At 38.1% G+C, this 25,043-nt stretch overlaps 1 protein-coding gene across 1 annotated transcript in view; it reads left to right on the plus strand.

Moving 5' to 3' along the window:
- The window catches only part of COL14A1 (collagen type XIV alpha 1 chain), a 114,142-nt gene that overhangs the window by 31,633 nt on the left and 57,466 nt on the right, over positions 1–25,043 (plus strand). The window contains exons 6-18 of the mRNA XM_066565933.1: positions 2,617–2,772; positions 3,464–3,583; positions 4,926–5,090; positions 5,486–5,647; positions 6,956–7,104; positions 8,036–8,165; positions 12,453–12,598; positions 13,929–14,058; positions 17,263–17,402; positions 19,033–19,159; positions 20,125–20,264; positions 23,221–23,353; positions 24,494–24,565. Of these exons, the coding sequence (XP_066422030.1) occupies positions 2,617–2,772; positions 3,464–3,583; positions 4,926–5,090; positions 5,486–5,647; positions 6,956–7,104; positions 8,036–8,165; positions 12,453–12,598; positions 13,929–14,058; positions 17,263–17,402; positions 19,033–19,159; positions 20,125–20,264; positions 23,221–23,353; positions 24,494–24,565 (1,770 nt within the window). The remainder of the gene's footprint in view (positions 1–2,616; positions 2,773–3,463; positions 3,584–4,925; positions 5,091–5,485; positions 5,648–6,955; positions 7,105–8,035; positions 8,166–12,452; positions 12,599–13,928; positions 14,059–17,262; positions 17,403–19,032; positions 19,160–20,124; positions 20,265–23,220; positions 23,354–24,493; positions 24,566–25,043) is intronic.

The raw sequence follows: 25,043 nt of genomic DNA on the forward strand, positions 1-25,043 counted from the left end.
CAAAACCTAAATGTTTTATGCAGAAAAGATTCAACAAGTATCTCCTACCTACGAAGAATGAAACAAATTTTCACACTGTGACCTTGCAGTACAATCTTGGATCAAACCTCACAAGTTTCTTTAACAAAAAATAATTGGATTATACTATTTGCATTGATCTGATGATGTGGAAATAAAACATTGAAAGGAATGTCGTTATTGTTTTCTTTATTCTTTGAATTTTTCTTCACTGCATGGATTTACTAAAACTGATAAAATCTTTCACTACAAAGCCATCACTACAGGATTAAAGAAGCCTTATGGGCAAAACTTGTTGATATGAAATTATATGAAATATTACCAAAGGTAACAACTGGGTTTCATACTCAGCACAAGATTTTAGAAGTAGAGAAGGAAAATACAAACACACAAATCCTGTTATCCTCATTGGGCTGTATGATTAAACTTCTGGGATAGCACTGAAAGCTACATCTGTACTGTTGTACAGCTGTTTGGATGTGAATCAGGAGTCCTGTGCTTTCATTCTTACTGGTGTTGAGTAGCATTTTACTTTGCCAGTAGCTCTATTGAAGCTTGCAATGCTAGTCATGGCCAGTGTGAGAATGGCACAATTGTTAATGGAAGACAGATACTGCAAGCAATGCAGACTGATGAATAGGAAGTTTATTTGCCAAAGATATTTAAAACATTAATTTTGCCATGACTAGTAGATTCCTATTAAATCACAAAACATATTCCAGTCCCACTGAAATCAAGGGAAGTTTTTCTGTTGACTTCAGTGACATAAAGATTTGGACCTCTTTTGGAATTATGTTCCAATTTAAGATCATTTTTCTGATGCTTACTAAATGTCCCCCAGTGTCAATACATTAAAATATGTTGCCAATTCAAATAGTGTTGTCTTGTTCTGGAAAAGCTAAAATAAAATATTTGCTTTGGCATCGTTGTAAGTGGAATTTTTGTCATGTGTTTAGAACTTATTTTGCACTGCTAGTTGCACGTAGGAAATGTTCCCTGTTCTTCTAAAAATATTTGTAGTACACGTTTAAGACATTAACTGTAACTTTATGGATTTGGTTTAATACTCAGTGGATTTACACTACAGTATGAATCTAACCCTTAATTATTACCAATGGAACTCCTTCTGCACATCAGATTGGTTTTGCCTGTGAGACTATAGTTTTGTATTTAATGAAAAGATTGTCATTAATAATATGTTGTGAAAGTTTAAAGTTGCTAACCATGTGTTTTATATTCTCTGTGTATCAGGAGAATTTATTGGGAGCTAATGCAAACACCTTTTAGATAATTTCCCACTGACTTACTTCTTTTATTTGCTGAACATCGCTGCTCAAATCAGTTTATTTCTGGCAGTGTACTTGGTGATTCCTGTTAGCACCATGTTGAACTGTTAGTATTCTTTGTGAACTAACTTACAGTGGATCCTGACAAAAATGATAAAAGCTGGGCTGCAGCTTAATTCACTAATCTAAGTTTGTTTTTTACTGTATTGAGGGTCATTATTTTCATCCCTAAATGGTTTGTGATGCATCATATCTATTCTACTAAACCTGCTTTAGTTTGTCTTTCCTACTTCCCTTCTTATTCTATAGCCAATCTGGTGTGGAGTTTGTATTTTTGTACTTCAAACATAAACTCTTATTTCTTACACCTGTGTAGCACCATTCCTTTGTTTCCCTCCCTACAATACGAGTCCACTGTTTCAGCCACCTTAATTTTACAGTCACACATCCGCTTCTGTAGAATATGTGTCTAATCTCTATTTCTCTTTCTTTGATTTTCCCACTGGTTAGTTAAGCCTTAGACACCATTAATAGGTACTGCTAACTGTGATCAGATCTTTTCTGTTGTTTAGCTTGTTGGGTTTTTTTAATGCTCTCACATTTTTCTGTATATCTGTAAGACTAAAGCTTCATTCTCATGCCTGTTCTCATAGAGACTGTGAATTTGAATCTGAGGTCTTTGCATTTTACCTCTGCTGTATTAAGTGCCTCCTACTTAGGTTTAATACAGCATATTCAATTGGTCTTCAGTTCTGCTCAACTCCCAGGAGCAGGAGTGAGATTCACTTCTGGATTTACAAGTCTACAGTGGTGCCTAGTGGTTTTCTATAGGGCTTTTGAGTTCTATAGAAACACCTGGTTTTCTCTATTGCCTGTGAAAAGCGCCTTGATAATTGTTTTATATGTCTGCATCTCTAGGTAGCCCTCTCTGCACTGTCTGTGCCTAAGGCTATGTGTCATGCACTGTGTATGGGGACTGAAATTGTCTACATGCTTTGGGAGTGAAAACCAGCTCTTGGTTTGGTTGTGCTATACAGCAGTTACTCTTTTCTTTCTCAAGTATTTCTAGAAGGAGGATTTCTTTTCATAGGCCTCCCAGAAGTAATTTTGAACATTTTAATGAAAGAACTGAAGTAGATAATGGCCAGACTATTCTATAACAAGTTAGAACAGGCATGTTTAGTCATTTTGCTTTTTTCTATGGAAGAAAACTTTAATTACCAAGCTTAGTGGGAGGAGGAAGGCATATATTTATTGGATTACAATTTTATTGTTGAATTAATAATATTGATTTAATTTTAATGATTTACAGGAAGCCTGTTTACCTGTAAAACTCCAGCAATTGCAGATATTGTGATACTAGTAGATGGTTCTTGGAGTATTGGCAGATTCAATTTCAGGCTTGTTCGACTGTTCCTGGAAAACCTGGTTTCTGCTTTCAATGTGGGATCTGAGAAAACAAGAGTAGGTAAGGTGCCACACTTTTTTCATAATCTTTCTCCAGGAGTGTAAAAATGTTATAATTTCAGGATAGTTAACAGCGTTATGCTACTCTTTTTTGCAAGATTCATCCTCATCTAGCACTGGCACTTCTGTCATCAGAGTAATAATGTTGGTGGAATGTTTGTAGTACAGTTCTTCACAGTTTACTGTGATCCTCAACTTAGTTAACTCTAATGCAATGTTAGTGAAAAATGAAAACAGTGAAAAGTCTTACTGACTTCAATCAGCTTTAGCCTCAAACACTTGCAGTTTAATTTTTGCAGGCAGAATGTGCAAATGGATGGCTTTTCCTGTGCTTTAAACTGGCTGAAATGTTATATTTCTGATCTGCTACCATTCAAAAGTACATAAAAGGTGTAAAATTGTTCTTCTAAAGAATTTTTGCAACGTTAGTAACTGAAAAAGTTTTGTATTTCTTTGCTTTTCATTTAATTATCGCTTGAGTAAAAGGCCTTCAAAGTTAATTGTGGAGTTGTCACCTCAAACAACTTCATTCTACTTTTTGTTGTCAACCAATGCAGTTTTTCTAGCATGGTAGCAAAGCTACTTGCAGTAAGCTAATTGACAAGGTACTGGAAACCAAGTACATAAAGTCTATATACTTGAAAAAGCCTGTTTTATCTTCTGATGGATTACCTTCCTCTCTGGTTCTTTAGGTCTCGCACAATACAGTGGGGATCCCCGAATTGAGTGGCACTTGAACGCCTATGGCACAAAGGAAGCTGTTCTGGATGCAGTCCGTAACCTGCCCTATAAGGGAGGGAATACATTGACAGGTACTGTGGATGCTTTGGCTTTTGCCTTTTAGTAAAAAACACATTCTGCTGCACAGCCCAAGAAGTGCCAGTGCTGGTTATGAAGGGTAGAAAGGATAGGGGTTTTGCAGCTTGCCAAGGGCTTTATCCAGTGTCAGTTAAGCCTTTTCTGAAGTGCTTGTCCATTGGCTTCACTGGGAATCAGGACAGGGTCTCATAACACAAAGTAACCTAAGTCTCTGTGCTGGAAGTAAAATCTTTTACCTGCTGGGAAGATAATGCAAAGTCCATTTATAACGTTCATGCACAGAGCTTTATTCTGGAGAGGGAAAGAATGTTGTTTCAATATTTGACAACTGGTAATACTAACTTTACAAATGACCACCCAGGGCTTTTAGGTTTCCATTGACCTTTTAGTAGTTAAAGCACTAAAGCCTTAGAGACGCTTAGTGACGGATAAGGGGGAGATGCCTGACAATCTGGGAAAAGTACAGTCTCTGAATAAAATTCCAGTGTCATCAAAGCAGCAGTTAGTAATGTTGCAATGTTATAACCAAAGACCCAGACATGGCTTTAAGTAAATTGTTGCTTTTTTTTTTCCCCTGGCGGGTAAGGAGCAGAAGAAACAATAAGCAACAGTCTTTATTTTGGTAGAAGGAGTGATTGCAGTGGGACAAAGGACAGAAAACTCTAGTATGATTCTAGGAGTGAGATTGCTGAGTAGTAGGAAGTAGTAAATTATCATGATTATTTTATATGGACATTAGATGAAAATGAGTTAGAAACGTTAGCTGTGCAAGATTTAAAAGAGTTTTCAGATAAGATCTCATGGTGATGTGTAAGTTTGTCCTGGAGCTGTTGTTCTTCTTTCCTTTTAAATAATTAACATTTATTAAAATCAGATTTTCCCTTAGAGTAAACAAAGCATTTTTTTCAGCTTGTAAGTTGGAACAAAATAAAAAACCAAACAAAAGTAAGATTATATGTAGCATGAGGATTTAATAAGCTATCCAGAGCATGTGCTTTCATATAAGCAATATAGGGAGAGGGAACTTCCTGTTCTAACTTGCTAGAACTTGGTAGAGTAAGAAAAAAAAGATAATGTATTTACAGAAATATCAATTTACGTTTTCATAGCCAGTTTAAAATATATTGATTGATCAGAAGGCTGCTAAAAATAAATTTCAGCTTCTCTGTGGTTTAGGCTGCTGTTGAAATTAAATTTTTCAGTAAATAAATTCTTCTTTTATGCTTATTCTTCATCAGAATTTTTACATTGAGTAGAAAAACAAACACTGTGATATTGGCAGAGCTAAATGGATGTTTAATCTGTAAAAGTCTTTTAAAATGTTTTCTTTTTTAGGTCTCGCCTTAACTTACATTTTGGAAAACAGCTTTAAGCCTGAAGCAGGTGCAAGACCTGGGGTATCTAAAATTGGGATACTGATTACTGATGGGAAGTCCCAAGATGATGTTATCCCTCCTGCTAAAAACCTACGAGATGCTGGCATTGAGCTGTTTGCTATTGGTGTGTATTCTGCCATATCCATGTACATGTCCCATTGTACTCTGGTGTATTTGTATCTGTTGCTGACTGTACTAAGGAAGTGTTCTTTTCTGCCTTATTCATCATTAATCATATCATCATTAATTTGTATATTTTATAAGAATTGCTTATAACATTGCTGTTATAACTGGAATTTAGCAGTATACATGGATGCTACATTTTCATGAGACAGCTGAAAAAATGCCACTTAGACTGGCAGAAATTAACATCTTGCATTGACATCTTAAAAACAAAGCAATTTGAAGTTGGTCATTATAACAGAGTTTTATATTATTAGTTTTTTGTCAATCTCTGTGTATACAAGTTTTTTTCTTTTTCATTGCAAATATTTTATTTATTTTCCTTTCCAATAAAAGGTGTAAAGAATGCAGATATCAATGAACTCAAAGAGATTGCCTCTGAGCCTGACAGCACACATGTCTACAACGTGGCTGACTTTAACTTCATGCATACCATTGTGGAAGGTCTTACCAGAACAGTGTGCTCACGAGTAGAGGAGCAGGAAAAGGAAATCAAAGGTAAACAGAAACAAAATTTAATGTAACTTATGATGAACTTAGAGCTGCAAATCAAATACCTGCAGTTCTAAGCTGGCTTTTGGCACTAGACTCACGCTGTCAGGGAAGTTATCTTCCTAGCTATGTTTTGTTCTTGCTTAGATATCTTTGATCTTTTGCTCTCTGTTTTTAGTAGAGGTAAATATTATGGTATTTGGTAGTACAAAAAAAAAGTGCATTCATTCTGCTGTATTTCCAAGTGGCAGGTAAGGAAATCTATTTGTAATACAGAGGTTTGGGGATGAATTAGTTTAACAGCTGCACATGGAATTGTTATGTTTGTGCTGTGCTTTCCATCTCCTAACTTAATGTTTTTACTGTCTCATAAGTACTCAAGAGTTTCAACTATTTAGATTACTTTATCCCTCCTCTTGATGGTTTTTTTCCTCTTTCTCATTTAATACACAAGAAATATATTTTGGTTCATAAGAAAATATAGCAGCAAAGAAAATTTTTCTTATCTGAAAAAGCCTCCTCTGACTACAATTATTTTGACTTTTCTGAAGAAAAGAAATGGCTATGAAAAAATGTTGCAATTTGCCAGAAATACAGTTCCACCTGAGGTCTTTCTTTCTGAAAGGTTTTAGTGGATTTTGTTTCTATTTATTGTTTTGTGATTCCTTAATAGCACAGAAATGCTGAGTTATTCTCTCTATCTCTCTCATAATATATATGGATATATGGAATATAATATATATATACACATTGAATATAATATATATATATATTTTAATATAATATATGTAATATATATCAATAAAGAAGGCTCTCTTGAGCAGAAGAAAATGGAAAAACCATGGATAGATGAGACATCTTTGTGGAAAAGAATGATTGCCAGAGAAGATCACTGTTCACTGTGTCTCTTCAGCAGGCTGACAGGCAGTATCAGTTTCCAACCTGCTGAGGAGCACAGGAGATCACAGCTGTATATGTACTTGTATGTTTTTCATGACTGGGAGGAAAGCAATCTGAAAAAAACCCCAGCAGAATGGTCTGGAAATAGTGATGGGAAGAAGGTCAGGAAGGCTTAGTGTTGTATTTTTGTCTTTTTCAAAGATTTATGAAAGACAAGGGAGGTTTAGTCCCAGAGAAACTCCTTTAGCAGTACTCATTATTACTTTGTTTCCATTGAAAGTAACCTAAATAAGTGAGCAGTAGCCAATTATTTGATTTTCTGATGGGGGACAATATTTAGAGCTTCAGCAAATATAACAAACCAAGCAATTATTGTACAGAAGGGAATAAAAATTTGTGTTGTCCCCAACCTAGGAACAATTGCTTCTCTTGGGACTCCCTCGGATTTGGTCACATCGGAGGTAACAGCCAGAGGCTTCCGGGTCAGCTGGACTCATGCACCAGGCAAAGTGGAAAAGTACAGGGTGGTGTACTACCCCACTCGAGGAGGACAGCCAGAAGAGGTAATAGGAGCAAAAGATGCCCAGGAGGTTTTAATGCAGGAGGGGCAACTAACAAGACAGGAAATCTGTGGTCTTCTTTTAAATGCACTCTGAAATTTCCCATGAGGGCTCCAGAAAGGAGGTTGGTCACACTGGATGGTGACAAAGGTTAGGTAGTAGCCAGGCTACATGTCTTGTCATAAATTTAAAGTAAATTAAATGCTATAATAATAATTACTTTCAGGGGTTGGGGTGAAGTGCCTGCATTTTTCCTTACCATATGTGGTTACTTGAAACAATTCTACTGACACCCCCTGCATCACTCTTTTTACAAGAACAGAAGAGGTAGGAGGTGATGTTGAGTTCTAAGAAAAAGATATTTATAAAAGAAAGATTGTACATTTTGGGACATCTACAATTGGTCATTGAAGATTTGGAGGGAATCGTTTGTTTGGGTGGGACTTCAACATTTTGGAGATGGAAAAAATGCAGTGGAACAAGCTTTTGACTCCGGCTGACAACTTATCAAATTGAACGGAAATGTAGAAGAGCAAAAGGATTTAACTAAGGTTATATTTTGTTTCCTTTTGCACTAGAAACTAGCTTAGGAGGAATATATATTGATGGAAGTTTGAAGTACTCTTTGTGTGTGTACTAAGGGAATATTTATGATTATATTATCTCAAAAAGTGCCATGTATGCATCCTTAAACTGTATCCCATATACTTTATTCAGCTAAGCTCTTCCTTTGTTCTGAATGGCCATTTATATCAGATAAGCATTTTGACTATGTATATGGTTGCTGTTTTTTCAGACACTTTACTGTATATAAATGCAGCATGAACTGAACTTTAGTACACTGTAAAAATCACCTGAAAGAGGAATTGATTAATTTTATGGTGATATAGTTTGCTTGCTTTATGCATATTTAGTTAAATTTTCTTTTAAACAGGTCGTGGTAGATGGAAGTGAATCAACAGCAGTTCTGAAAAACCTGATGTCTTTAACTGAGTACCAGATAGCTGTATTTGCTATCTACTCCAATGCTGCCAGTGAGGGCCTCCGTGGAACAGAAACCACACGTGAGTATCCTTAGTGTGCTTGTTGCAGATTTGACTAGTCAGATTTGATTAGTCAGACTGTACAGGCATTAGTCTTTGTGAGAAATAAACACAGAAGGCAGTCTTTTTCAATTTACCGTATTTTAGTGCATTTGCCTTAAATTAAATTTTGTTTTAATGATTCTGGGCTAAGCTCCTAAGTCCGAATGCTCTGTGGATATTTAAACACTGAGAAAGGTTTTATCTCTGGGCTGAACTTTGAAGTCGGTTGTATTGAACCCTAAATTAGAACATTCCTGTGTTTTGGGTGTGGAGCCAAGTTTTACAAACTAGATTTGTAGCTGGAGATGATCTGATGAGTGGAGATTTAGGTGGGACCTGGAATACCTGCATGTGATTCCTACCAGTGCCAAAGATTGCAAGGTAACTCTGTAAGTTTCTTTCTCAATGGTTTAATTATTTTCTGTCTGTAAAATGATGCCTTGGGATATTGTAAGACTTAATACATTTACAGTTTAATATATTTGCATACAAAGTGCAGGGTTTTTTTTAGTAAATATGAAAATATTAGGAAAGGAGGTAAAGAGTAACTTTATAGTTCAGACTAGGAGACAAGAAGTCCATATGTGGTATATCAATAGCTGATATGTGCTGAAAGAACAGAGTAGCAGGGCTCAAGAAAACGATAGGATTTCTATAGTGCTTTACCACCTTCCTGACCCAAGTGATCAAAGAGCCAGTGCTCTGCTGCAGATCATACACAGAAACAAGGAAGAGCTGATGGTGGAGGAGGAGATCACATCCTACAAGCTCAGGAAAGGTCCCTACTGGCCAGTTGGTAACCAGCTGGCTGGAGGCTTGCAGGGATAATCAAGAAGCTTGTAACAGAATTCAGACAGCAAAAAGAAATATAAAGAGGTAAATGACCCAGGAGAAATATAAAGCTGCTGTCTAATATTGCAGGGGTAAGTTTAGAAAAGCCAAGACCAACCTGGAGCTGAATCTGGCAAGGAATGTGAAGAGGAAAACAAGTTTAACTTTATGCATTTCAAAAAAGGGAAGTGCAGAGTCCTGACCCTTGTGAGTGCCAGCCCCATGCGTCACTACACACTGAGGGAGGAAAGGGAGCTCTGCAGAGAAGGACCTGGGGGTTCTGGTAAACAACACACTGACTGTGAACCAGCAGAGCACCCTTGTCACAAAGAAGGCCAAGAGCCTCCTGGATTGCATTAGGAAATGATTGCCAGCAGATTTATAGAGCTGATGATTCTTGCCCTCTGCTCAGCACTGATGAGGCCACACCTGGCTGCCTGGTCTTGTGCTGGGTTCCCCCAACACAAGAGAGATGTGAACTTCATGTAGTGACTTCAGTGAAGGGCTGTAAAGATGATTAAGGGCTTGGCACATCTTTCCTAAGAGTCTGAGGCAACTGGACTGCTCAGCCTGGAGAAGAGAAGACTCAGGCGATCTTGTCAATATGTCAAATCCCTGATGTGAGGAAGCGCAGAAGAGGAGTGAGCCAGACTTTTCTCAGTGGTGCTTATAAGCAGGACAAAAGCCAACAGACACAAATTAAAAGCCCATGAAATTAAATTTAAACAGAAGAGGAGACTATTTTATTGTAATGGTGGTCAAACACTGGAATAAGTTGTCCAGAGAGGTTGTGAAGTCTGCATCTCTGGACATATTTCAAGCCCAACTGGACAAGGTTCTAAGCAACCTGCTTTATCTGAACCTGACTGAATAGGGAAGTTAATTAGGCCAGATGACCTCAAGAGATGCCTTTCATCCTCGGTGGTTCTTTGATTCTGTGTCAGTGCTAATCTTCTCAATCTGAAAACAAAATAGAATCATATAAGGTTATTTTAGACTTTTCTTTTAGTCTCAGTCCCCCAAAATGTCATCTCCTGCCATGTTATACCCCATGAGGCAGTGTTAGGACCTGTTTAATTTATTGAAGGTTACAGAACAGTCACATACTGAGCCAACAGGATTGTTCTGTATTGCACCTGGTATTCCTTTGAAGTCACCCAGTCAAGTTCTGACAGAGCCCAGCCCTGCTGGCTTTCAGAGATTTGATCAGATCACACCCCAGGGTCATGCAGCATCAAGTATTTTATACAGCTGTCTTTGATAGTGTGTTGGAAGTAATAGTCTGACATGTGCAAGAGTTAATCACTCCACATGCTAAAAATACCTGCAATTTTAAAGTTTGGGTTTTTTTACTATTCTAATGGAAAATTATGGAAAATTGTAGTTTACATTCCTGCCTGTGTGAGAGATACTGACTGATTAAAATAGTCACCAATTGCATTTGTTTATCTAGAACACTGAAACAGGTATGTGAAATCTAAACAGAAGATGCCTAATGTAGGGATAAGTAGAAAGTTTTGTGATTTCATAGTCACTTTTAAATTGAAATAAATATGAAATTCATTCACATATTAATTTGCTAGAAATATGTTTTTACCTGGTTTAGTCTATTCCAGGTGGATCAGTTTATTCCATATTCCAGGTGGATTAGTTTATTCCAGCTGGTTTTAGTTGGTTTAATTTATCCTTATGTTACCTGAATACTAGGATAGTCTGGTAACTGTCCAAGATGCAAACCAACATTATCTACTTTATATTTATATTTGAGATTCTGAGCTCTTTGGCTGAAAATTCTGCCAGAAAACACCACATTTTATTTCCAGTCACCTCTTTGTCAGGTTTTATATATATTGTCAGAGTATCTACCAGTTCCTGTTGAGAGTGAAAATGCAAGTTGTAAGTTGCAGTTGGAGGAAACTTGTCCTGAAGTATTTTAGAATCAAAATAAGGGGAAGAACAGGTGATGGATACTCTGTGGCCCTGGGGCAGTTTGAATAGCAATGAGACAATGTGGTGCAAGGTGGCTTCAGGACATCTCAACATGTAATTTGTTGCTGTGGGTATCAGAAGTGTGAGTGGAGCTCTGAGCAAGGAGAATGAAGTACATTTGAAAATGTTCATGGGTAGTTTCTCCCTGTAATTAGAGAAATTGTGAGAATTCATGGGAGTATCAATCAATACAAGAACAAGGGTTTAAGTAGGATGGAGGTATGTTGAAAAAGATTTGAAGGGGTAGGTGGGGTAACCTAGAAGTGGAAACCTCAAGAGAAACCTGGGGTGAGGTTTTGCCACTGTTTGCAGCCAGGAATGACAAACTGAGTGAACAGCCTCAATCAACAGGAAAGGATGAGGCTGGCATGGTTCTGTTAGAGCTCTGTTAGACCTTGTTGAACATAATGTAAGAGATGTACTTGGAGATACCAACTTGACAAGGTGCAGCTTCTGCTTGGACAAGGAGTCCAGAGAAGCTCTGTGACTGAAATTAGAATTTGCTCCTGAATATTTGTGCGCAGGTCAGATTCTTCAGAATTTCAAATAGAAAAGGTTTTGTAGCAGTCAGCAATTGCCTTCTGTTCTTTCAGACCATTCCAGTCATTCTGGGGACTATTCTCAATGTATAAATTCCAAAGGAGAAGTCAAAGTTCCTTCATATCTCGCCATATTCATGCCTGAATATTTCTCCATATTCATGCCTGAATATTTTGGTGGGATTCTTCAGTGATGTACCAGCAGTGGAGAGGCCATGGGATGTTTTTCTGTGAGAGGAATAAAGTGAGGACAACCAGGAAAGTGCAAAATACTACTCTAAAGAGTTACAGAAATGCAAAGAAGCATTTGGAAACTCAGATTGATACTGTGTTCTAGTATCCATGCCTTAAATCCCCGTGAATCTCCTAATATTGTTTGAATTTCACTCAACTTATTCTCCCTCGCCAGGGTAGCATTTGCCATGATTTGCAATGGATGATCTTACTCATATTTGCATAATCCCACTGATACAGGCCTTGGTGCCAGTTTGGAGAGTCCAGGCCTTGAACAGGCAACAGTTTACAGCCAAAATCTTTTGATCTGTGCGGTGTGCTCATCCAGGATTTTTCTAGGGCCTGTCACAGCCACACTCTGGTTTTGGAGCTACTCCCTGGAAGAGCCACCCTTTAAAACTGCTACTGGTTCCTAATAGCAACCATGCTGAAATGCTTTGTGAGGCATAAATCTGCCCTGGCACTGGAATTGGTTTGAGTTAGCATTTCCTTGTTTCTCTGATTCTGAGTTCTTTTATCCACCAATTAGATCTTATTTGTAGGATACAGACAGCACTCCATGCTTGGAGACAGCTATATTCCTGTGTGTTTCCTGGGGCAAACCAAACTGTTTGAAGAATAGCTGGTTGTTCAAGTGAGAGAACTGAAGTGTCTGTCTCTTGCTCCACTGCAGTTGCCTTGCCCATGGCCTCGGATCTGCAGCTGTATGACGTGTCCCAGAGCAGCATGAGGGTGAGGTGGAAGGGGGTCCTGGGTGCCACAGGGTACATGATCCTCTATGCTCCCCTCACAGAAGGATTGGCAGCAGATGAGAAGGAGGTGATGTATTGTGCTTTCATTTGAATAGCAGTTAATAAAAAAAAAAAAAAGAATCAGTTTTTTAAAGAACAAACTAGTACATGTTTTTTAACCTCCAATATGATCAGCAAATACTTGGGGTTTTTTCCATGGCTTGATTAAGTATTGTATGTGTCACAAGCTATGAATAAAGTGCAAGTGCCAGTTGGTTATTTCTATGTCATTGTCATTAAAATGCAACAAATTTAACTGAATTTAAGTGACTCTTTTGTAATTTTATAAAGAGTGATATTGTATCATCATATAGAACTATCACTCAAAGAAAAAAATCAAGTAAAACTAAGATATCTCCTAGTCAGCAGAAAAATATGAAGTTTATTAAAGTCCTCATCAGGACTTTTAAGTAAAATTTGTAGGTCTGAAACAAAACTTTCATTGGTTTTCTTTTCATTCTGTTCAATCTTTAAATGTAAAGAGAACATCTTTCATCAAAAGTGATTTTAGAAGACATTCTTTCAAAACAAAAGAAGGGGGGATAAGGTAAAGTCTAATGTTCTGTCACTAACATATAAAATCAATGGAACTTTGGTCTAAGATTTTAAAATTTCTACACTCAAGTTTATATATGTACAATAAAGGTTATGTACAATATCAGTGTTCAAGCAAGAACACTATAAAGCATGCAGGGGCATGTGAGCTTGTGAAGGGGGCATGAAGCTGCTGAAAGCCAGCACAGACTTGTGCTCACTGCCAAAGCAGTGCCTTTGAACATATAATTCTGTTAAAAGTGGGGCCTCCCTGAGAACGGGCTGCTTCAGGAGGACTGAGCTTTACCCCAAAGAAAAAAGGGCAGTTCATGTTAGTGTGGGTATATTATTCCACAAATAGGTGGAAAAGGAAAATGATACAAATAGCAACAAATCTGAGCCTCAGTGTGCATAGAAATCAACTCCTCCAATGAGTGATGTGATTTTCAGATTTGTGACTGAAGATGAACCAAAGTGTAGATGGGAATGGGAATAAGAAAAGGTAGATGGGAAAAGGCCTTAGTAGCTGCTCATTCTGGAGAGGCATATTTTATCATTGCTAATGTGATTAGTCACTTTTAAAGTCCTTTTACCTGTGTGTTGGCTTATAGCTTTTTGAAAGTTTTAATCTTTTAATAATTGTGCAAAATCCCAAAACCTTGGGCAAAGCACTGCAGGCAGTGTCAGACAAATGCTCGGTAGAATATTTGATCATATATCTAATTTCAAGATATGAAATTAGATATATGTGTTTAACTGGTATTATTCCTCATTGTAAACTAATTCAGAAATAATGTATCTTTTTTCATTCATGGTGTTTTTAGATAAAAATTGGGGAGACCTCAACAGACCTTGAACTGGATGGACTGTTGCCAAATACAGAATATACAGTCACAGTTTATGCCATGTTTGGAGAAGAAGCTAGTGATCCCCTCACAGGACAAGAAACTACATGTAGGTAGCTCAAATCTATATTCACTTCAGTGTTAACAAAACTTCAGAATGGTCTTTGCACATATTAAAGCAAACATCTGATTATCTGATTTGAGCAATTGGGTAAGGTCTTTACATAAGTTTCTCACTGTAGATGCTCAATTTACAGAGAATGAGGATTTCTACAAACCAGCTTGTTTTTGCAACAAGATTGTGAACTTGTCTCTCTCAGTGGTAGTGGTGCTATGGATGCCCCCAGTGATCTTTGTTAAATTCCTGACAGTTTTCTGAACTTGCTGAAGGTGAATGAAGGTCACCATGTAGACCATTCTGGTGAAAACAGAAACATGCTCTGTTTAGCCTCCTCTAGCTAGAAAACCAGGTGTGTGTGTGTGTGTGTGTGAGCCTGCTCATATGGAGAAAGTCATTCCTCTGGCTCAGTAGTAGTACAGACAGAAAAGAAGCAAAGAGAAGATTTCTGTCCAGCCCCTGCTGCGCAACATCTGGTAAATGGAGGCTTGGAAAGTGCCTGTGCACTCATGATAGATGGTGTGTTTTTAATAAGCTGCAAGGATTTTGCCAGCTAAATTCTGTCCTCTGCAAACTACACAGACTGCATGTCAGCTCTCTAAATAGCTCCTGCCTTTGGAAGACAAAGGAATTGAAAATAAGTAATTTTACTTCTGGGACATTTCTGGGACCGAGTTCAGTGACATCTCTATTGCTCCCAGCAGGGGAGTGAGTGAATCCTCTTATTTTGTGCTCCTGGCATGAGTAATCCAGTCAGGGTGAAAGTGACTTACATTTAATAAGTGAGAGAAGTTCAGGCATGTGAATGCTAGGGAAAATAAACCCCAGAGCAATTCCTTGTAAGGTCAGCAAGCAATAGTGGAAAAAGCTCTAGGAATGGTGTTTGCTGGGAGAGTGTGGTGTTTTGCTCTAGGAGAACAGTTGTGGACAGACAAGTTCCAATAGCAAACTACTGCAACTTGGGCATGTTTGTCAACTTGAAATGAGTGTGGAAGATTCCCAACAAAGAGAATCGAATCTTTGGCTCCTTATCCCTCCCTACCTTTCTCTGTCTCTTTATGCCTCACTCCTCATCTTGCACAGCCCCCCGCCAAACCCCCGCCTGTATCTCTCACCCTGGCCTTTGGCCAGTATCTACCCAGTATCAGATTTTCATTTCTCCTAAACAGTAGTTTATGTAGTTTTTGGCTGTGCCAGCTTCTATTCATTTCATACCATATGGAGAATGTAGAGCTCTAAAGCTGGCTAACACATTGGATGGAATATCACATACAAATTCCAGATACATTGGCACAAGCTGAGCTTTCATGACCACTGTCTGATCACAGAAGCTTGTAACGTGTTAGTTAGCCCATCATCACTACTGCTGCTACTAGACCAGAATAAAAAAGAAACCCTCACTTCTCTGCAGCCTTCATTTCTTTTTAGGATGGCACGATGCAGCCATCTCTGGTCTATAGGATTGAAGGAAGGATCCTGTCATGCAGCTATTCAAATAAGCCCTCTGCTAGCAGGCTTAGATGAATCAAGCAGTGGGGCAATCTGGGAGGGAGAAAGATCCTTGTGATCATGCCTGTCCCACATTGTTAATTGTTGGTGTTTAACAGTAATGCCTTACCGGTTCAGAATCTGATTAAGCTTCTTTTTTTGTCTTCTTTTTTTTCCCTTTTTTTTTCTTCCAGTGTGATTTTTTCTGGCTTATAATTAATGAATAGGCTACCTGGTATTTTCTTCCTGCAGCATATATCTGCCTGAAGAATGATCTGCCAAATTTGCTGTAGTATTAGGTGTATTTTCTAATAATCTATGTTTAGTAAATAATATTCTACTCATTGCATCATCTTGGTTACTGTAGCAAAACCTTCCCTATGCCAAACAGAGACATGGTCAGCAAGCTCATTCTAGGGTGTAGTTTCATTTTGGGGCCAGGATTCATCCAAGACTCACTGTAAATATCACGTAAGTCTGGCACCAGGACTGCCTGTGTGGTTGAGAGCAGTGCTGTCAGGAGGTTGGTTCCAAGAGGAAGGAGCTGAGACTGACACATTTTGTTGTATGACCTGGATGGTGGAATGAAGTGCATTTCATGATGACAGAAAGTGGAAAGGAAAGCCAGCACGTGAACCTCCCTTGACCAGACTCAGAGGAATATGCTGAATGCCAGAATGTGTGGCAAAGCCATCTACTACAGTTCCAGTGTGTTCCCGTCTTCTCTCTTCTCAGAGCCAAGCTGACTTCACTGTTCCTAAGCTGGTTGCAGAGTCTGCATTGATAAATGGCCTGGCTAGAGATCTCACAGAATATATGAGGCCTTTAAAATCTTTGCTTTTTCCCAGGTGCTATTGTGTGGGGAAAGCAGCTTCTGAAGTGCTGATATTTATCTGTCCACGTGGACTGGTGGGGAGTGTGTGTGTGAAGGCAGGATGGATGGAGAAGGTTTTAACATTCAGAGGAAAGTAGCAGATGTTGGACTAATACAGAACCTACTGCTGAGAGTAACAGACAGCACAAATTGCTTTCTGTGGTGTGACAGAGAAGTGGATGTAATCTGAGTCTGTCTCTTGCATGACCTCATTTTCCTTCAGCTCGTGACAGTCAAGAATAAAAGTAAGACTTTAACTGGGACTGTTGTTGGGAAACAGCTAAGGTTTCCTAACAGAAAGGGTAGGCAGACATAAAAGTAGCATCTTTGGAGATCTTCTCAGCTGGTTATGCTTTTTGGAAAAACTTTCCCTTATATCAAGGTGTTTCAGGATTCAGAAGGTTTTTTGCCCAAATTCTACTGTCATGAAGTATTTTTGCTGGGATACAGGATACACATGAAAACCAAATGTGTATAGGATGAAGTACTAGCTGGCTTAAATTAATTCACAAATACAACCCAAAATCTATTGCAAGTGTTCTGTAGGCTAGATCTTGCTGTGATATCTGCAGTGAACAACATCATAACCTATTTATTTTTCAATATCAGTTGAGATACATTTAGAAAATCTGGAAGTTCTGTTTAACTAAAAAGCAAAGCCCTTTTACCTGCCTTTAAGTACTTTTGTAGCTCCATTGATATAGGCCTTTGAATAAAAAGACTGGTGATATAAAATTTTGAATGGAAAACATACTATTTATTATTAAGACATGAAAAAATTCACAGCTAAAACCTGGGATTGCTTTCATGGTTTTGCCTCTTTTCTTTTCAAGTGCCTTTAAGTCCACCAGCAAACTTGAAATTTTCTGATGTTGGACACAACAGTGCTAAGCTCTCATGGGATCCTGCTTCCAAAAACGTAAATGGCTATCGCATCATGTACGTTAAAACAGACGGGACAGAAACCAACGAGGTAAATTTTAGCAACACTTTTCCCTTAACCAGTCTCAAACCTTCCCAAACTTCTGTAATTATTAGGGATAATGTTTATAAACAAAAGCTACTATGCAAGCTCTAAAAAAGATTTGCAAGAGAATTTGGAAACTTGGTGTAAATAAGAGTTTGCTTAATGTTGGATGTTTGTGTGGGGGAGAGTACTCTGAGCAGCTGGGGGCACATAAACTGAGGGAGACCAGGGGATAGTGGTTTGCTAGGAGCAGGATCTTGACTAAATGTATAGTATGGAAATTTTTATTCTTTATTCAGTTCAGATAATAAGACTTTTGATGGATCACATATCATGGACTCAAGCTCATTCAAAAAGACCATCTGAAGGCTTTGCCACATTTTCTCGAAATGTATTGCTTTAATTCTATATTGAGACTTGCTAGAAAAAGGATTTGGCTTTAACAGAGTTAAGAGTTAGTGCTAAGGCAATACCAAGATGTTCTAACTTAGACTCTTACATTTAATAATTTGCAATATTTATTTCTGCCTTGTTACCAAGGGTGCATTATAATACCTTTTAGCAGCATGAATTCTGTGATAGAAGGCAAAATGGGATGGAATGATTCATACTGAAATATTTTTTTTTAAATACACATTTAAAAATGGGTATGATTGGGTTTGATTATTAAAGTGGGTTTGATTATTAAAACAGTCCAGGTCCCTTAGGAAATAAGTTGTCATGGAGAACTTGGCCCTCGAGAAAAAGAAGTCTTTAATGGTAGTTATCTGTAATTATGTTTCTTCTGGGACATATCTGGCCTTTCATCTGTGTAAAGTGGAATATTTGTATTGAACCTGAAGAAACTGCTCTCAGCTTTAGAGGGGAGCATACCTATGCAATGTTTTGTTTCTTTGTTCTATGCTAGGTCCCTTAAAATTTAAATTAGAAATCATTTGACTTCTTCCCATTGATTACCCTTAATACAGATAATATGCCGGACTGTACTGGTGACAGTGGTATTTGAACATCTCAGGCTCATTGTAGTACACTTTGTAATGTGAGTGAATGTCCAGTTCACTTTTCCTTTGTTCACAGAACAGGTGGCATGTTCTTGTTTGCTCTGCACTGGTAGCATTTTCCCTGTGGTGCTGAGCTAATGTGGCACTCAATAGTTGGACTGATAAATTGTTTATACAGCTTTGAGTTTTATGTCCCTGGCAAAGTCACTTAACTGCAGCCTGGAGAGAGACCAGACAAATCTCTCATCTGTCTCTTGACAAATGTGAAACATAAGGGTTTTATGCAGTGATTGTCCATGACAAGAGGTTAGGTTTAGCAGCACAAAAAGCTTCTTCCCTTTCTGGGTTCCTGAACATGCAGTGCTGATGTTAGCTGAACAGCTGGGCTTACCAAGGCTGAATTCTCTTTTTTCATGGTTTGCCATGAATACAAAATTCTCATTTTTTGTAATTTTTCTATTATAACTAGTTTTGTCAGCTGTGATGGACCTGAGTTTATACTTGTTCGTAGTTTCACTGAATTTCTCTTCTTATTGCATGACATTCTTCTTGTGTATCATTATTACCCAGAAGAATGTCACACACTGATAATGTATTGTATGGTCAATATCTACTGAAAATCATGCTTTCTCTAGGTGGAAGTTGGTCGTGTTTCAACCCATACTCTGAAAAGTTTGGCACCCCTTACAGAGTATACTGTTGCTCTTTTCTCCCAGTATGATGAGGGACAATCTGAACCACTTACTGGCAGCTTTACCACAAGTAAGTATTGCTGAACTTCTGAAGGCCTTCCAAGAAGAAATTTTATACTTTCTTATGTTACTGGAAAGTAAGATTAGTTACAGCAAAGGTCTCTAGCCGTGAATTCAAATATATGGAATGCTTTCTGTTATTTTCATTGCTACTCTTGGCTTCTTTGCTCCCATACTATGGGGCCAGTTGCCTCTTTACTCACATGAGTAATCTCTTGACATCATGAAAACATCTCCACAGCTTTCTGAAGCATTATTCAGTGAGATGGCATTTGTACCTCCAGATGAAGTGTGATGAGTTTTGAATCATACATTTAACCACTAAAATATCCAGGCACTAGGGGATAGAAATTTATATACATACAGAGGAACTACATCAAAAGGAGAATACATACGACATTCAAAGTTCCTGCAGTTTGTTTAACACAGTTATAGTTTCTGTAACTGTAGGTCTGCATTAAACAAATGGCTGATGACACATATCAATGCTTTCCAACAACAATGGGAAAAGAAAGGACGAAGGAGAGGAAAGAGAAAGACGAGGTGGAAGAGGAAGGGAGAACATACATGTATGGAGCAAGATCTTGACACATGCAAAGTGCAAATGGAAATGTATACAGTGACTGGAAAAGGCAGAGACTGGGACTTGGCTTTGAGGTACAAGAAAAGAGCCTGGTGAACAGAGCTCTGAGCAAAGGAGATGGACTTAGGGTTTCATGCAGCTCCTTCAGTGGAGAGAGGATAAGGAGGCCTGTCCAGTTAGAATGAAGAGTCTATTCCCTTCCCTGAACTACAGAACTACTTCTCTAAGAACAAATAAGTGGGCAAAGAATTCTGTAGTGCCTTTGGTAACTACCTCCCATGTTATACTCCTTTAAGAAACTGCAAGTAAAGTGGTGTGTGCCTGATATTGCCATCTATGGAAGTGTCAGAGCATAATTCACTCTCACTTTTCTTGTGTGTAATATTTTCCAGAAAGAGTTCCAACTCCCCAGCATTTGGAAATTGATGAAGTATCCACAGATAGTTTCAGGGTCAGCTGGAAGCCCACCTCATCAGATATTGCTTTTTACAGATTGGCATGGATTCCTTTGGATGGGGGGGAGTCTGAGGAGGTAAGTTGCCTTGACATCCTGAGGGGTGAAAAGGAGGGAGAATTCCATTCTGAGGACAACTATGCAGCAATGTTTGCTAATTAAATATGGCCAATTGACTTACAGAAAAATCTGCCCCACTGCAAAGCTCTCTAAACAAAAATCAAACTAATATTCCAGTTTTGCTTTGAAGAGAAAGTAGGGAAAGAAGAGGTATTTTGTGACTAGTCAATCTAATCTGTAATGTGCCAACAGCCTTAGAACTAGCATTGTTTTTTGGGGCCACTTCAGTTTTTAGAGGTTCATGTTCTTCACTTTGATGTGAAGATGGTAGCTGAGCCAGAGTAGTGATATCCTCAGGTAAAGCTCCAAGTTTGTCTAATGTGCTGGGCACAGTAAAATTACAAAGGGAAAAGTGTACAGTGTATAGTTAATTTATTAGATTGTTCATCTATTCATCTTTATGTTTTCTCTTTTTTCCCTCTCATGCTGTATTTTTTGCATTAAGCCCTTGTACACCTTTTCCATAGTACCCTTTCCATCAGTCTAAATTTTAAAATTATTTTCATCCCTTTAGCTTTTCCTTTTTAATTTTATTTTTCGAAGTAGAAAGACAGACACTTTCTCTCCTTTCCCAAATTTTCATAGTCTGTCTCATTTCCTCTTTTTCTTTATTTATTAACTCATTATTTTGGCCTCTTTTGTACTTCTCAGTCTTTAGTGACTCTCAAACATCTTTCTCTCTTGGCATCAGCAGTGTGTGCGGAGGCCACATCTGCAAACTGTTTATCTGGGTACAGAACTCAGGGGAAAAATGACATTTCACACCTGGCCCTAGGTTTCATGCAATATTTTGTCATCCATTAGGGCAGAAAGAGTCATTATAGCTTAGGTTATGTGTCATTTTTTCTGTAAATTTAGCTTAGCCTGATTCTTTTCCTCTCTTTCACCTAGTAAGAGGTAGTCATGCAAGAAAGAGAGAAATCAGAGATGTGAGCAGGGAAAAGAAGGAGTTGGCAGATGAGTGAGTGGACACAGGTCATCCACTAGCAGTTTCTTCTGCAGTAGATGAACTCATTTTTTTCTATTTCAGTTCCAGTGAGTAGCTGCCAGGGAAAGCCCTCAAGTCACATTTTTAAGTGAGATTTGAAATATCTGTATTCTTCCAGTGTGAGAATAAATTCTCAAGAACTATTTGAACTGCTAATGTTCTACTTGTTCACTGTATTCACAAAGAACTGCTGGAGGCTATAATACTTTAGAATGCTGAAATAATAAAGATGCCCTAGCTGCTTTCTGTTCTCCTTGCATGAACTCTCTAATGGGGTCAGGCCTAGGATAGCACAATACCTCCAGGCTGTTGCCTCTTTAAGCTTCTTTCCCAGCTAAGTGATCAGTCATGCAGACAAAGGACATGCAATCCCTCCTTCTTTCTCCCGAGACCCAGCTTGCCAATTATCTGAGAGGGGTCAGGGGAGAGTGGTTAATCACACACCTCTCATCCCACTCTGCTGAAGGGTGAGGAGAGTGCAGTCAAGTGTTGGCACTAAAAAACCAGAATAAATTTAAGGGGGACCTTTTATTTCTGGCATACAGTAGAGAATGCATACTGTTGTACTCGTGTGCTTGTTGCTGCTATTTGTCCTGCCCACTTGAAAGTTCAGCACTTTGTGGTGTTTTTTGTAGCTAGGAGGGGAGGTTGAAGGAAGTGATGCTTCAGAAAGTATGCCAAAGTTACTTGTGACAGAGTAATTATGCATTGATATTTTACAATTATTTGATTCACAACTAGAGGCACTGGGGGGTTGAAAAGAAAGGCATTGCATGCACCTACTTAGTATACAGCTAGATTGACTCAAAGCTTATTCCTGAAATTTTCCAAAAAAATCTGTGCCAGAAAGTGTGCAGCATGGGATGCCTGATCCATTACTTGATAGTAGTAGAAGGCATGGCCCCAATTTATTTCTTTCTGTTTTTCTTTTTGTATTTGAGTTCAGAAGATCTGTGATTGTGCTATGGTCCTCTTTCCCCAGGACCAACTCAGGAAACTCCTGTGGTGGTTAAAAAAATGAAGTGTGATTCACTGTTTCTGCAAAGCTCTGTGGCAGATTTTACACAGGACATATCTATTGTTTGATTTCCACTATAAGTCCTACTTTGATGTTGAGTATGCAGGGACCACCTTTAAAAACTTGTCAGTGTTAACCCAGAGAAAGGTTGTTTTATTGTAGTTTGTGTAACCTGAAAACTATTCCCAAAACTGGCCAGTCCATTTCACCAGAATTACTGCTCAGGCTCCTGTACCTGCTGTTTTATTGTCCCTTTTGTCCCAGCTCCTCCCCATCTGGTTATCCTTTCCAATAAAATAAATGAAACACACAAAAATCTGAAGTGAAACCTGCTTACAGTTTACATTGCATGTCAATCTTCTGCTGCTGTCACAGCTAGAAGTGAGGAAAATGACTGTTTAAAACTCCACACCATATAGGAAACTAATCATCAGCACATCTCTCCTAATCCTCAAGTCTGAAGCATGTGTTCTTTCAAGTTCCATTCAGAAATGTGGAACCATAACCGAGATTACAGTTCTGATATTGAAACAGATTTAAGGCAGGGAAGATACTGAATGCATTTGTCTTAACAATGTTTGAATTGTAGAAATACAAATGGAAGTTAATCTATCCTGTTATGTTGTTTTATTAATAAATATTTTGAATGGTAGTGATTCAAAAAAAAGCATATGGTCAGCTTTAGCAATTAAATAGCTTTTGGTGAAAACATCATACTATACATTTTAAATATTCTTAAGTGTTTTTTCCAGATGTACTCTGTGGTAGTAATAAATTTTTTGGGCAGAACTGAGTATAGATTTAATTTATTTTAAAGGAAAATCTATTTTCATTCTTTCATTGTAGTCAATTACTGTAAAATAATCAGATGCTGAACTGATATTCTTCAATCTTGCTGTTTAACTTAGGTGGTCATAAACGGAGATGCAGACAGTCACGTTATAGAGGGTCTGTTGCCTGACACAGAATATGAAGTTTCTCTGCTGGCAGTTTTTAATGATGAAAGTGAAAGCGAAGTTGTTGCTATTCTTGGAGCTACGTGTAAGAAAAACTCTTGATTGTAATTAAAAAAAATGTTTAAATGATTTACATTTGAGGCACCTACCTTATATATAAAACATGGTTCATCTTGGGTAGCTATAATATTGAAGAATGTGGTGGTTTAGCACCAGGGCTTTCCTGACGAGTTTTTGTTTTTCCTATTTAATATTATGTGATAGATCGCATTGAATCAAAATAGTGGTTTGGCTCCTTTTCTGAGCCTGTGGTATTAATAACCTTTGGGTTTGGGTAGATATTCTTCCATCCTGCATTTTAATATTTAGGCTTTGAAACAGGTTCCTTATGAGAAGGTACATTAGATTTTGGAAGGGATGTGTGTTAAATGTTTTAAAGTAAAAAAATTACAGGAATTTAATTTGTTGGGCATTTTCAATATACTCTTTTTTTATTTATGTCATTTATAGTCACTAGAGGTGAACTCACTCTTGGCTTAAATAATGGTCCAAAAAGCTTACACAGGCCTCCAGTGGCATTGACATGAAAGTAACAAAGATAAAACTTGATAATCATGTCCAGCTTATTTTATAGTTTATTATCAAAACAGTGGCCTGTATTTCAGGAAGATTGCTCTTTTTTATCAATAATTACTTGGATAAGTAAAAAACTTTATTTCTTAGGTGTAAATTCTAAAATTTATTTGTTTTTAGTAATTTAACTGCAGGCTTATTTCTAAATTTTCTGTTAAAGCAAGAAGCCCACACCCATCCAAATGATGCTGATACTTCCCAGAGTTGCTGAATGTCTGGTTTTTACTTGGACAGAAGTAAAACACTCTTAAAAAACCGTTCAGTTTAATTAATTTGACAACCTTAACAAATGGTCAAAGTGGAAGTCTATTGTGTATAGTTCAGCCAGAAATTTGTGAAAATATATGCATTCTTATTTAATTATACAATTTATGATTATGTCTTATCTGCAGATCTAAATGCTAATCCTGCAAATATATGTGCCTAAAGTAAACTAAATGAATAATTCCCTTGTAGTCTCTGAAATGTCTGAAGTGTGTGGGATTCTTGTAGGTGTGAGCACACAGTTTCATTGTCACAGTTAGACATACAAGAAGAATATTGTGACTTCCATGTTTTGTTGAGCTGTTAGTGACTGAGTCCTGTCTTTCAGCTGCAAGTGCAACCACAGTGCCCAGCACACTGACCACCACCAGTGCCACAAGCCCTGAGCCCAGCACAGCAGGTGAGCAGAGCAAATGCCAGCAGTTCAAACGCTGAGTGCAGAGCACTGAGGCACCCCTAGGGCTGGGGGCAGAGCTGGGATCCTGCTGAGGATGCTCCTGAAGGGAAGGCAGGTCACTGCTGAGGGGTGCACACTGTGCTGCTCTGCACCCCCTTCTGTGTGTGCCCAACCTCCTGCACAGGCCTGGCATGGATGAGGAGCCAACCCCTGACTTGGGGTGGGGACTCTGAATGGTACCTGTGGTATTACTTAGGAGCACAGAGACTGATTTGGAAAATTCACCTAGAATTTCTCTTTTCTTTTATAAATGTGAGCTTGGGAACTCTTCAGAATTTTGTTTAGTTTTGAGTGTTCTCTTTCTTTTCTTGTAATTAGACAATTGCCTTTTAAGGAACAAGATTTCTGGGTTATTTTTCTTCTGTGGCATTCTAGCTTGGATTATTTTAAAGCTCCATGAACTGAGTAAGAAAAACAAAGC

The sequence above is a fragment of the Molothrus aeneus genome, chromosome 1 (genome assembly GCF_037042795.1).
Source record: "Molothrus aeneus isolate 106 chromosome 1, BPBGC_Maene_1.0, whole genome shotgun sequence".
Taxonomy (NCBI): domain Eukaryota; kingdom Metazoa; phylum Chordata; class Aves; order Passeriformes; family Icteridae; genus Molothrus; species Molothrus aeneus.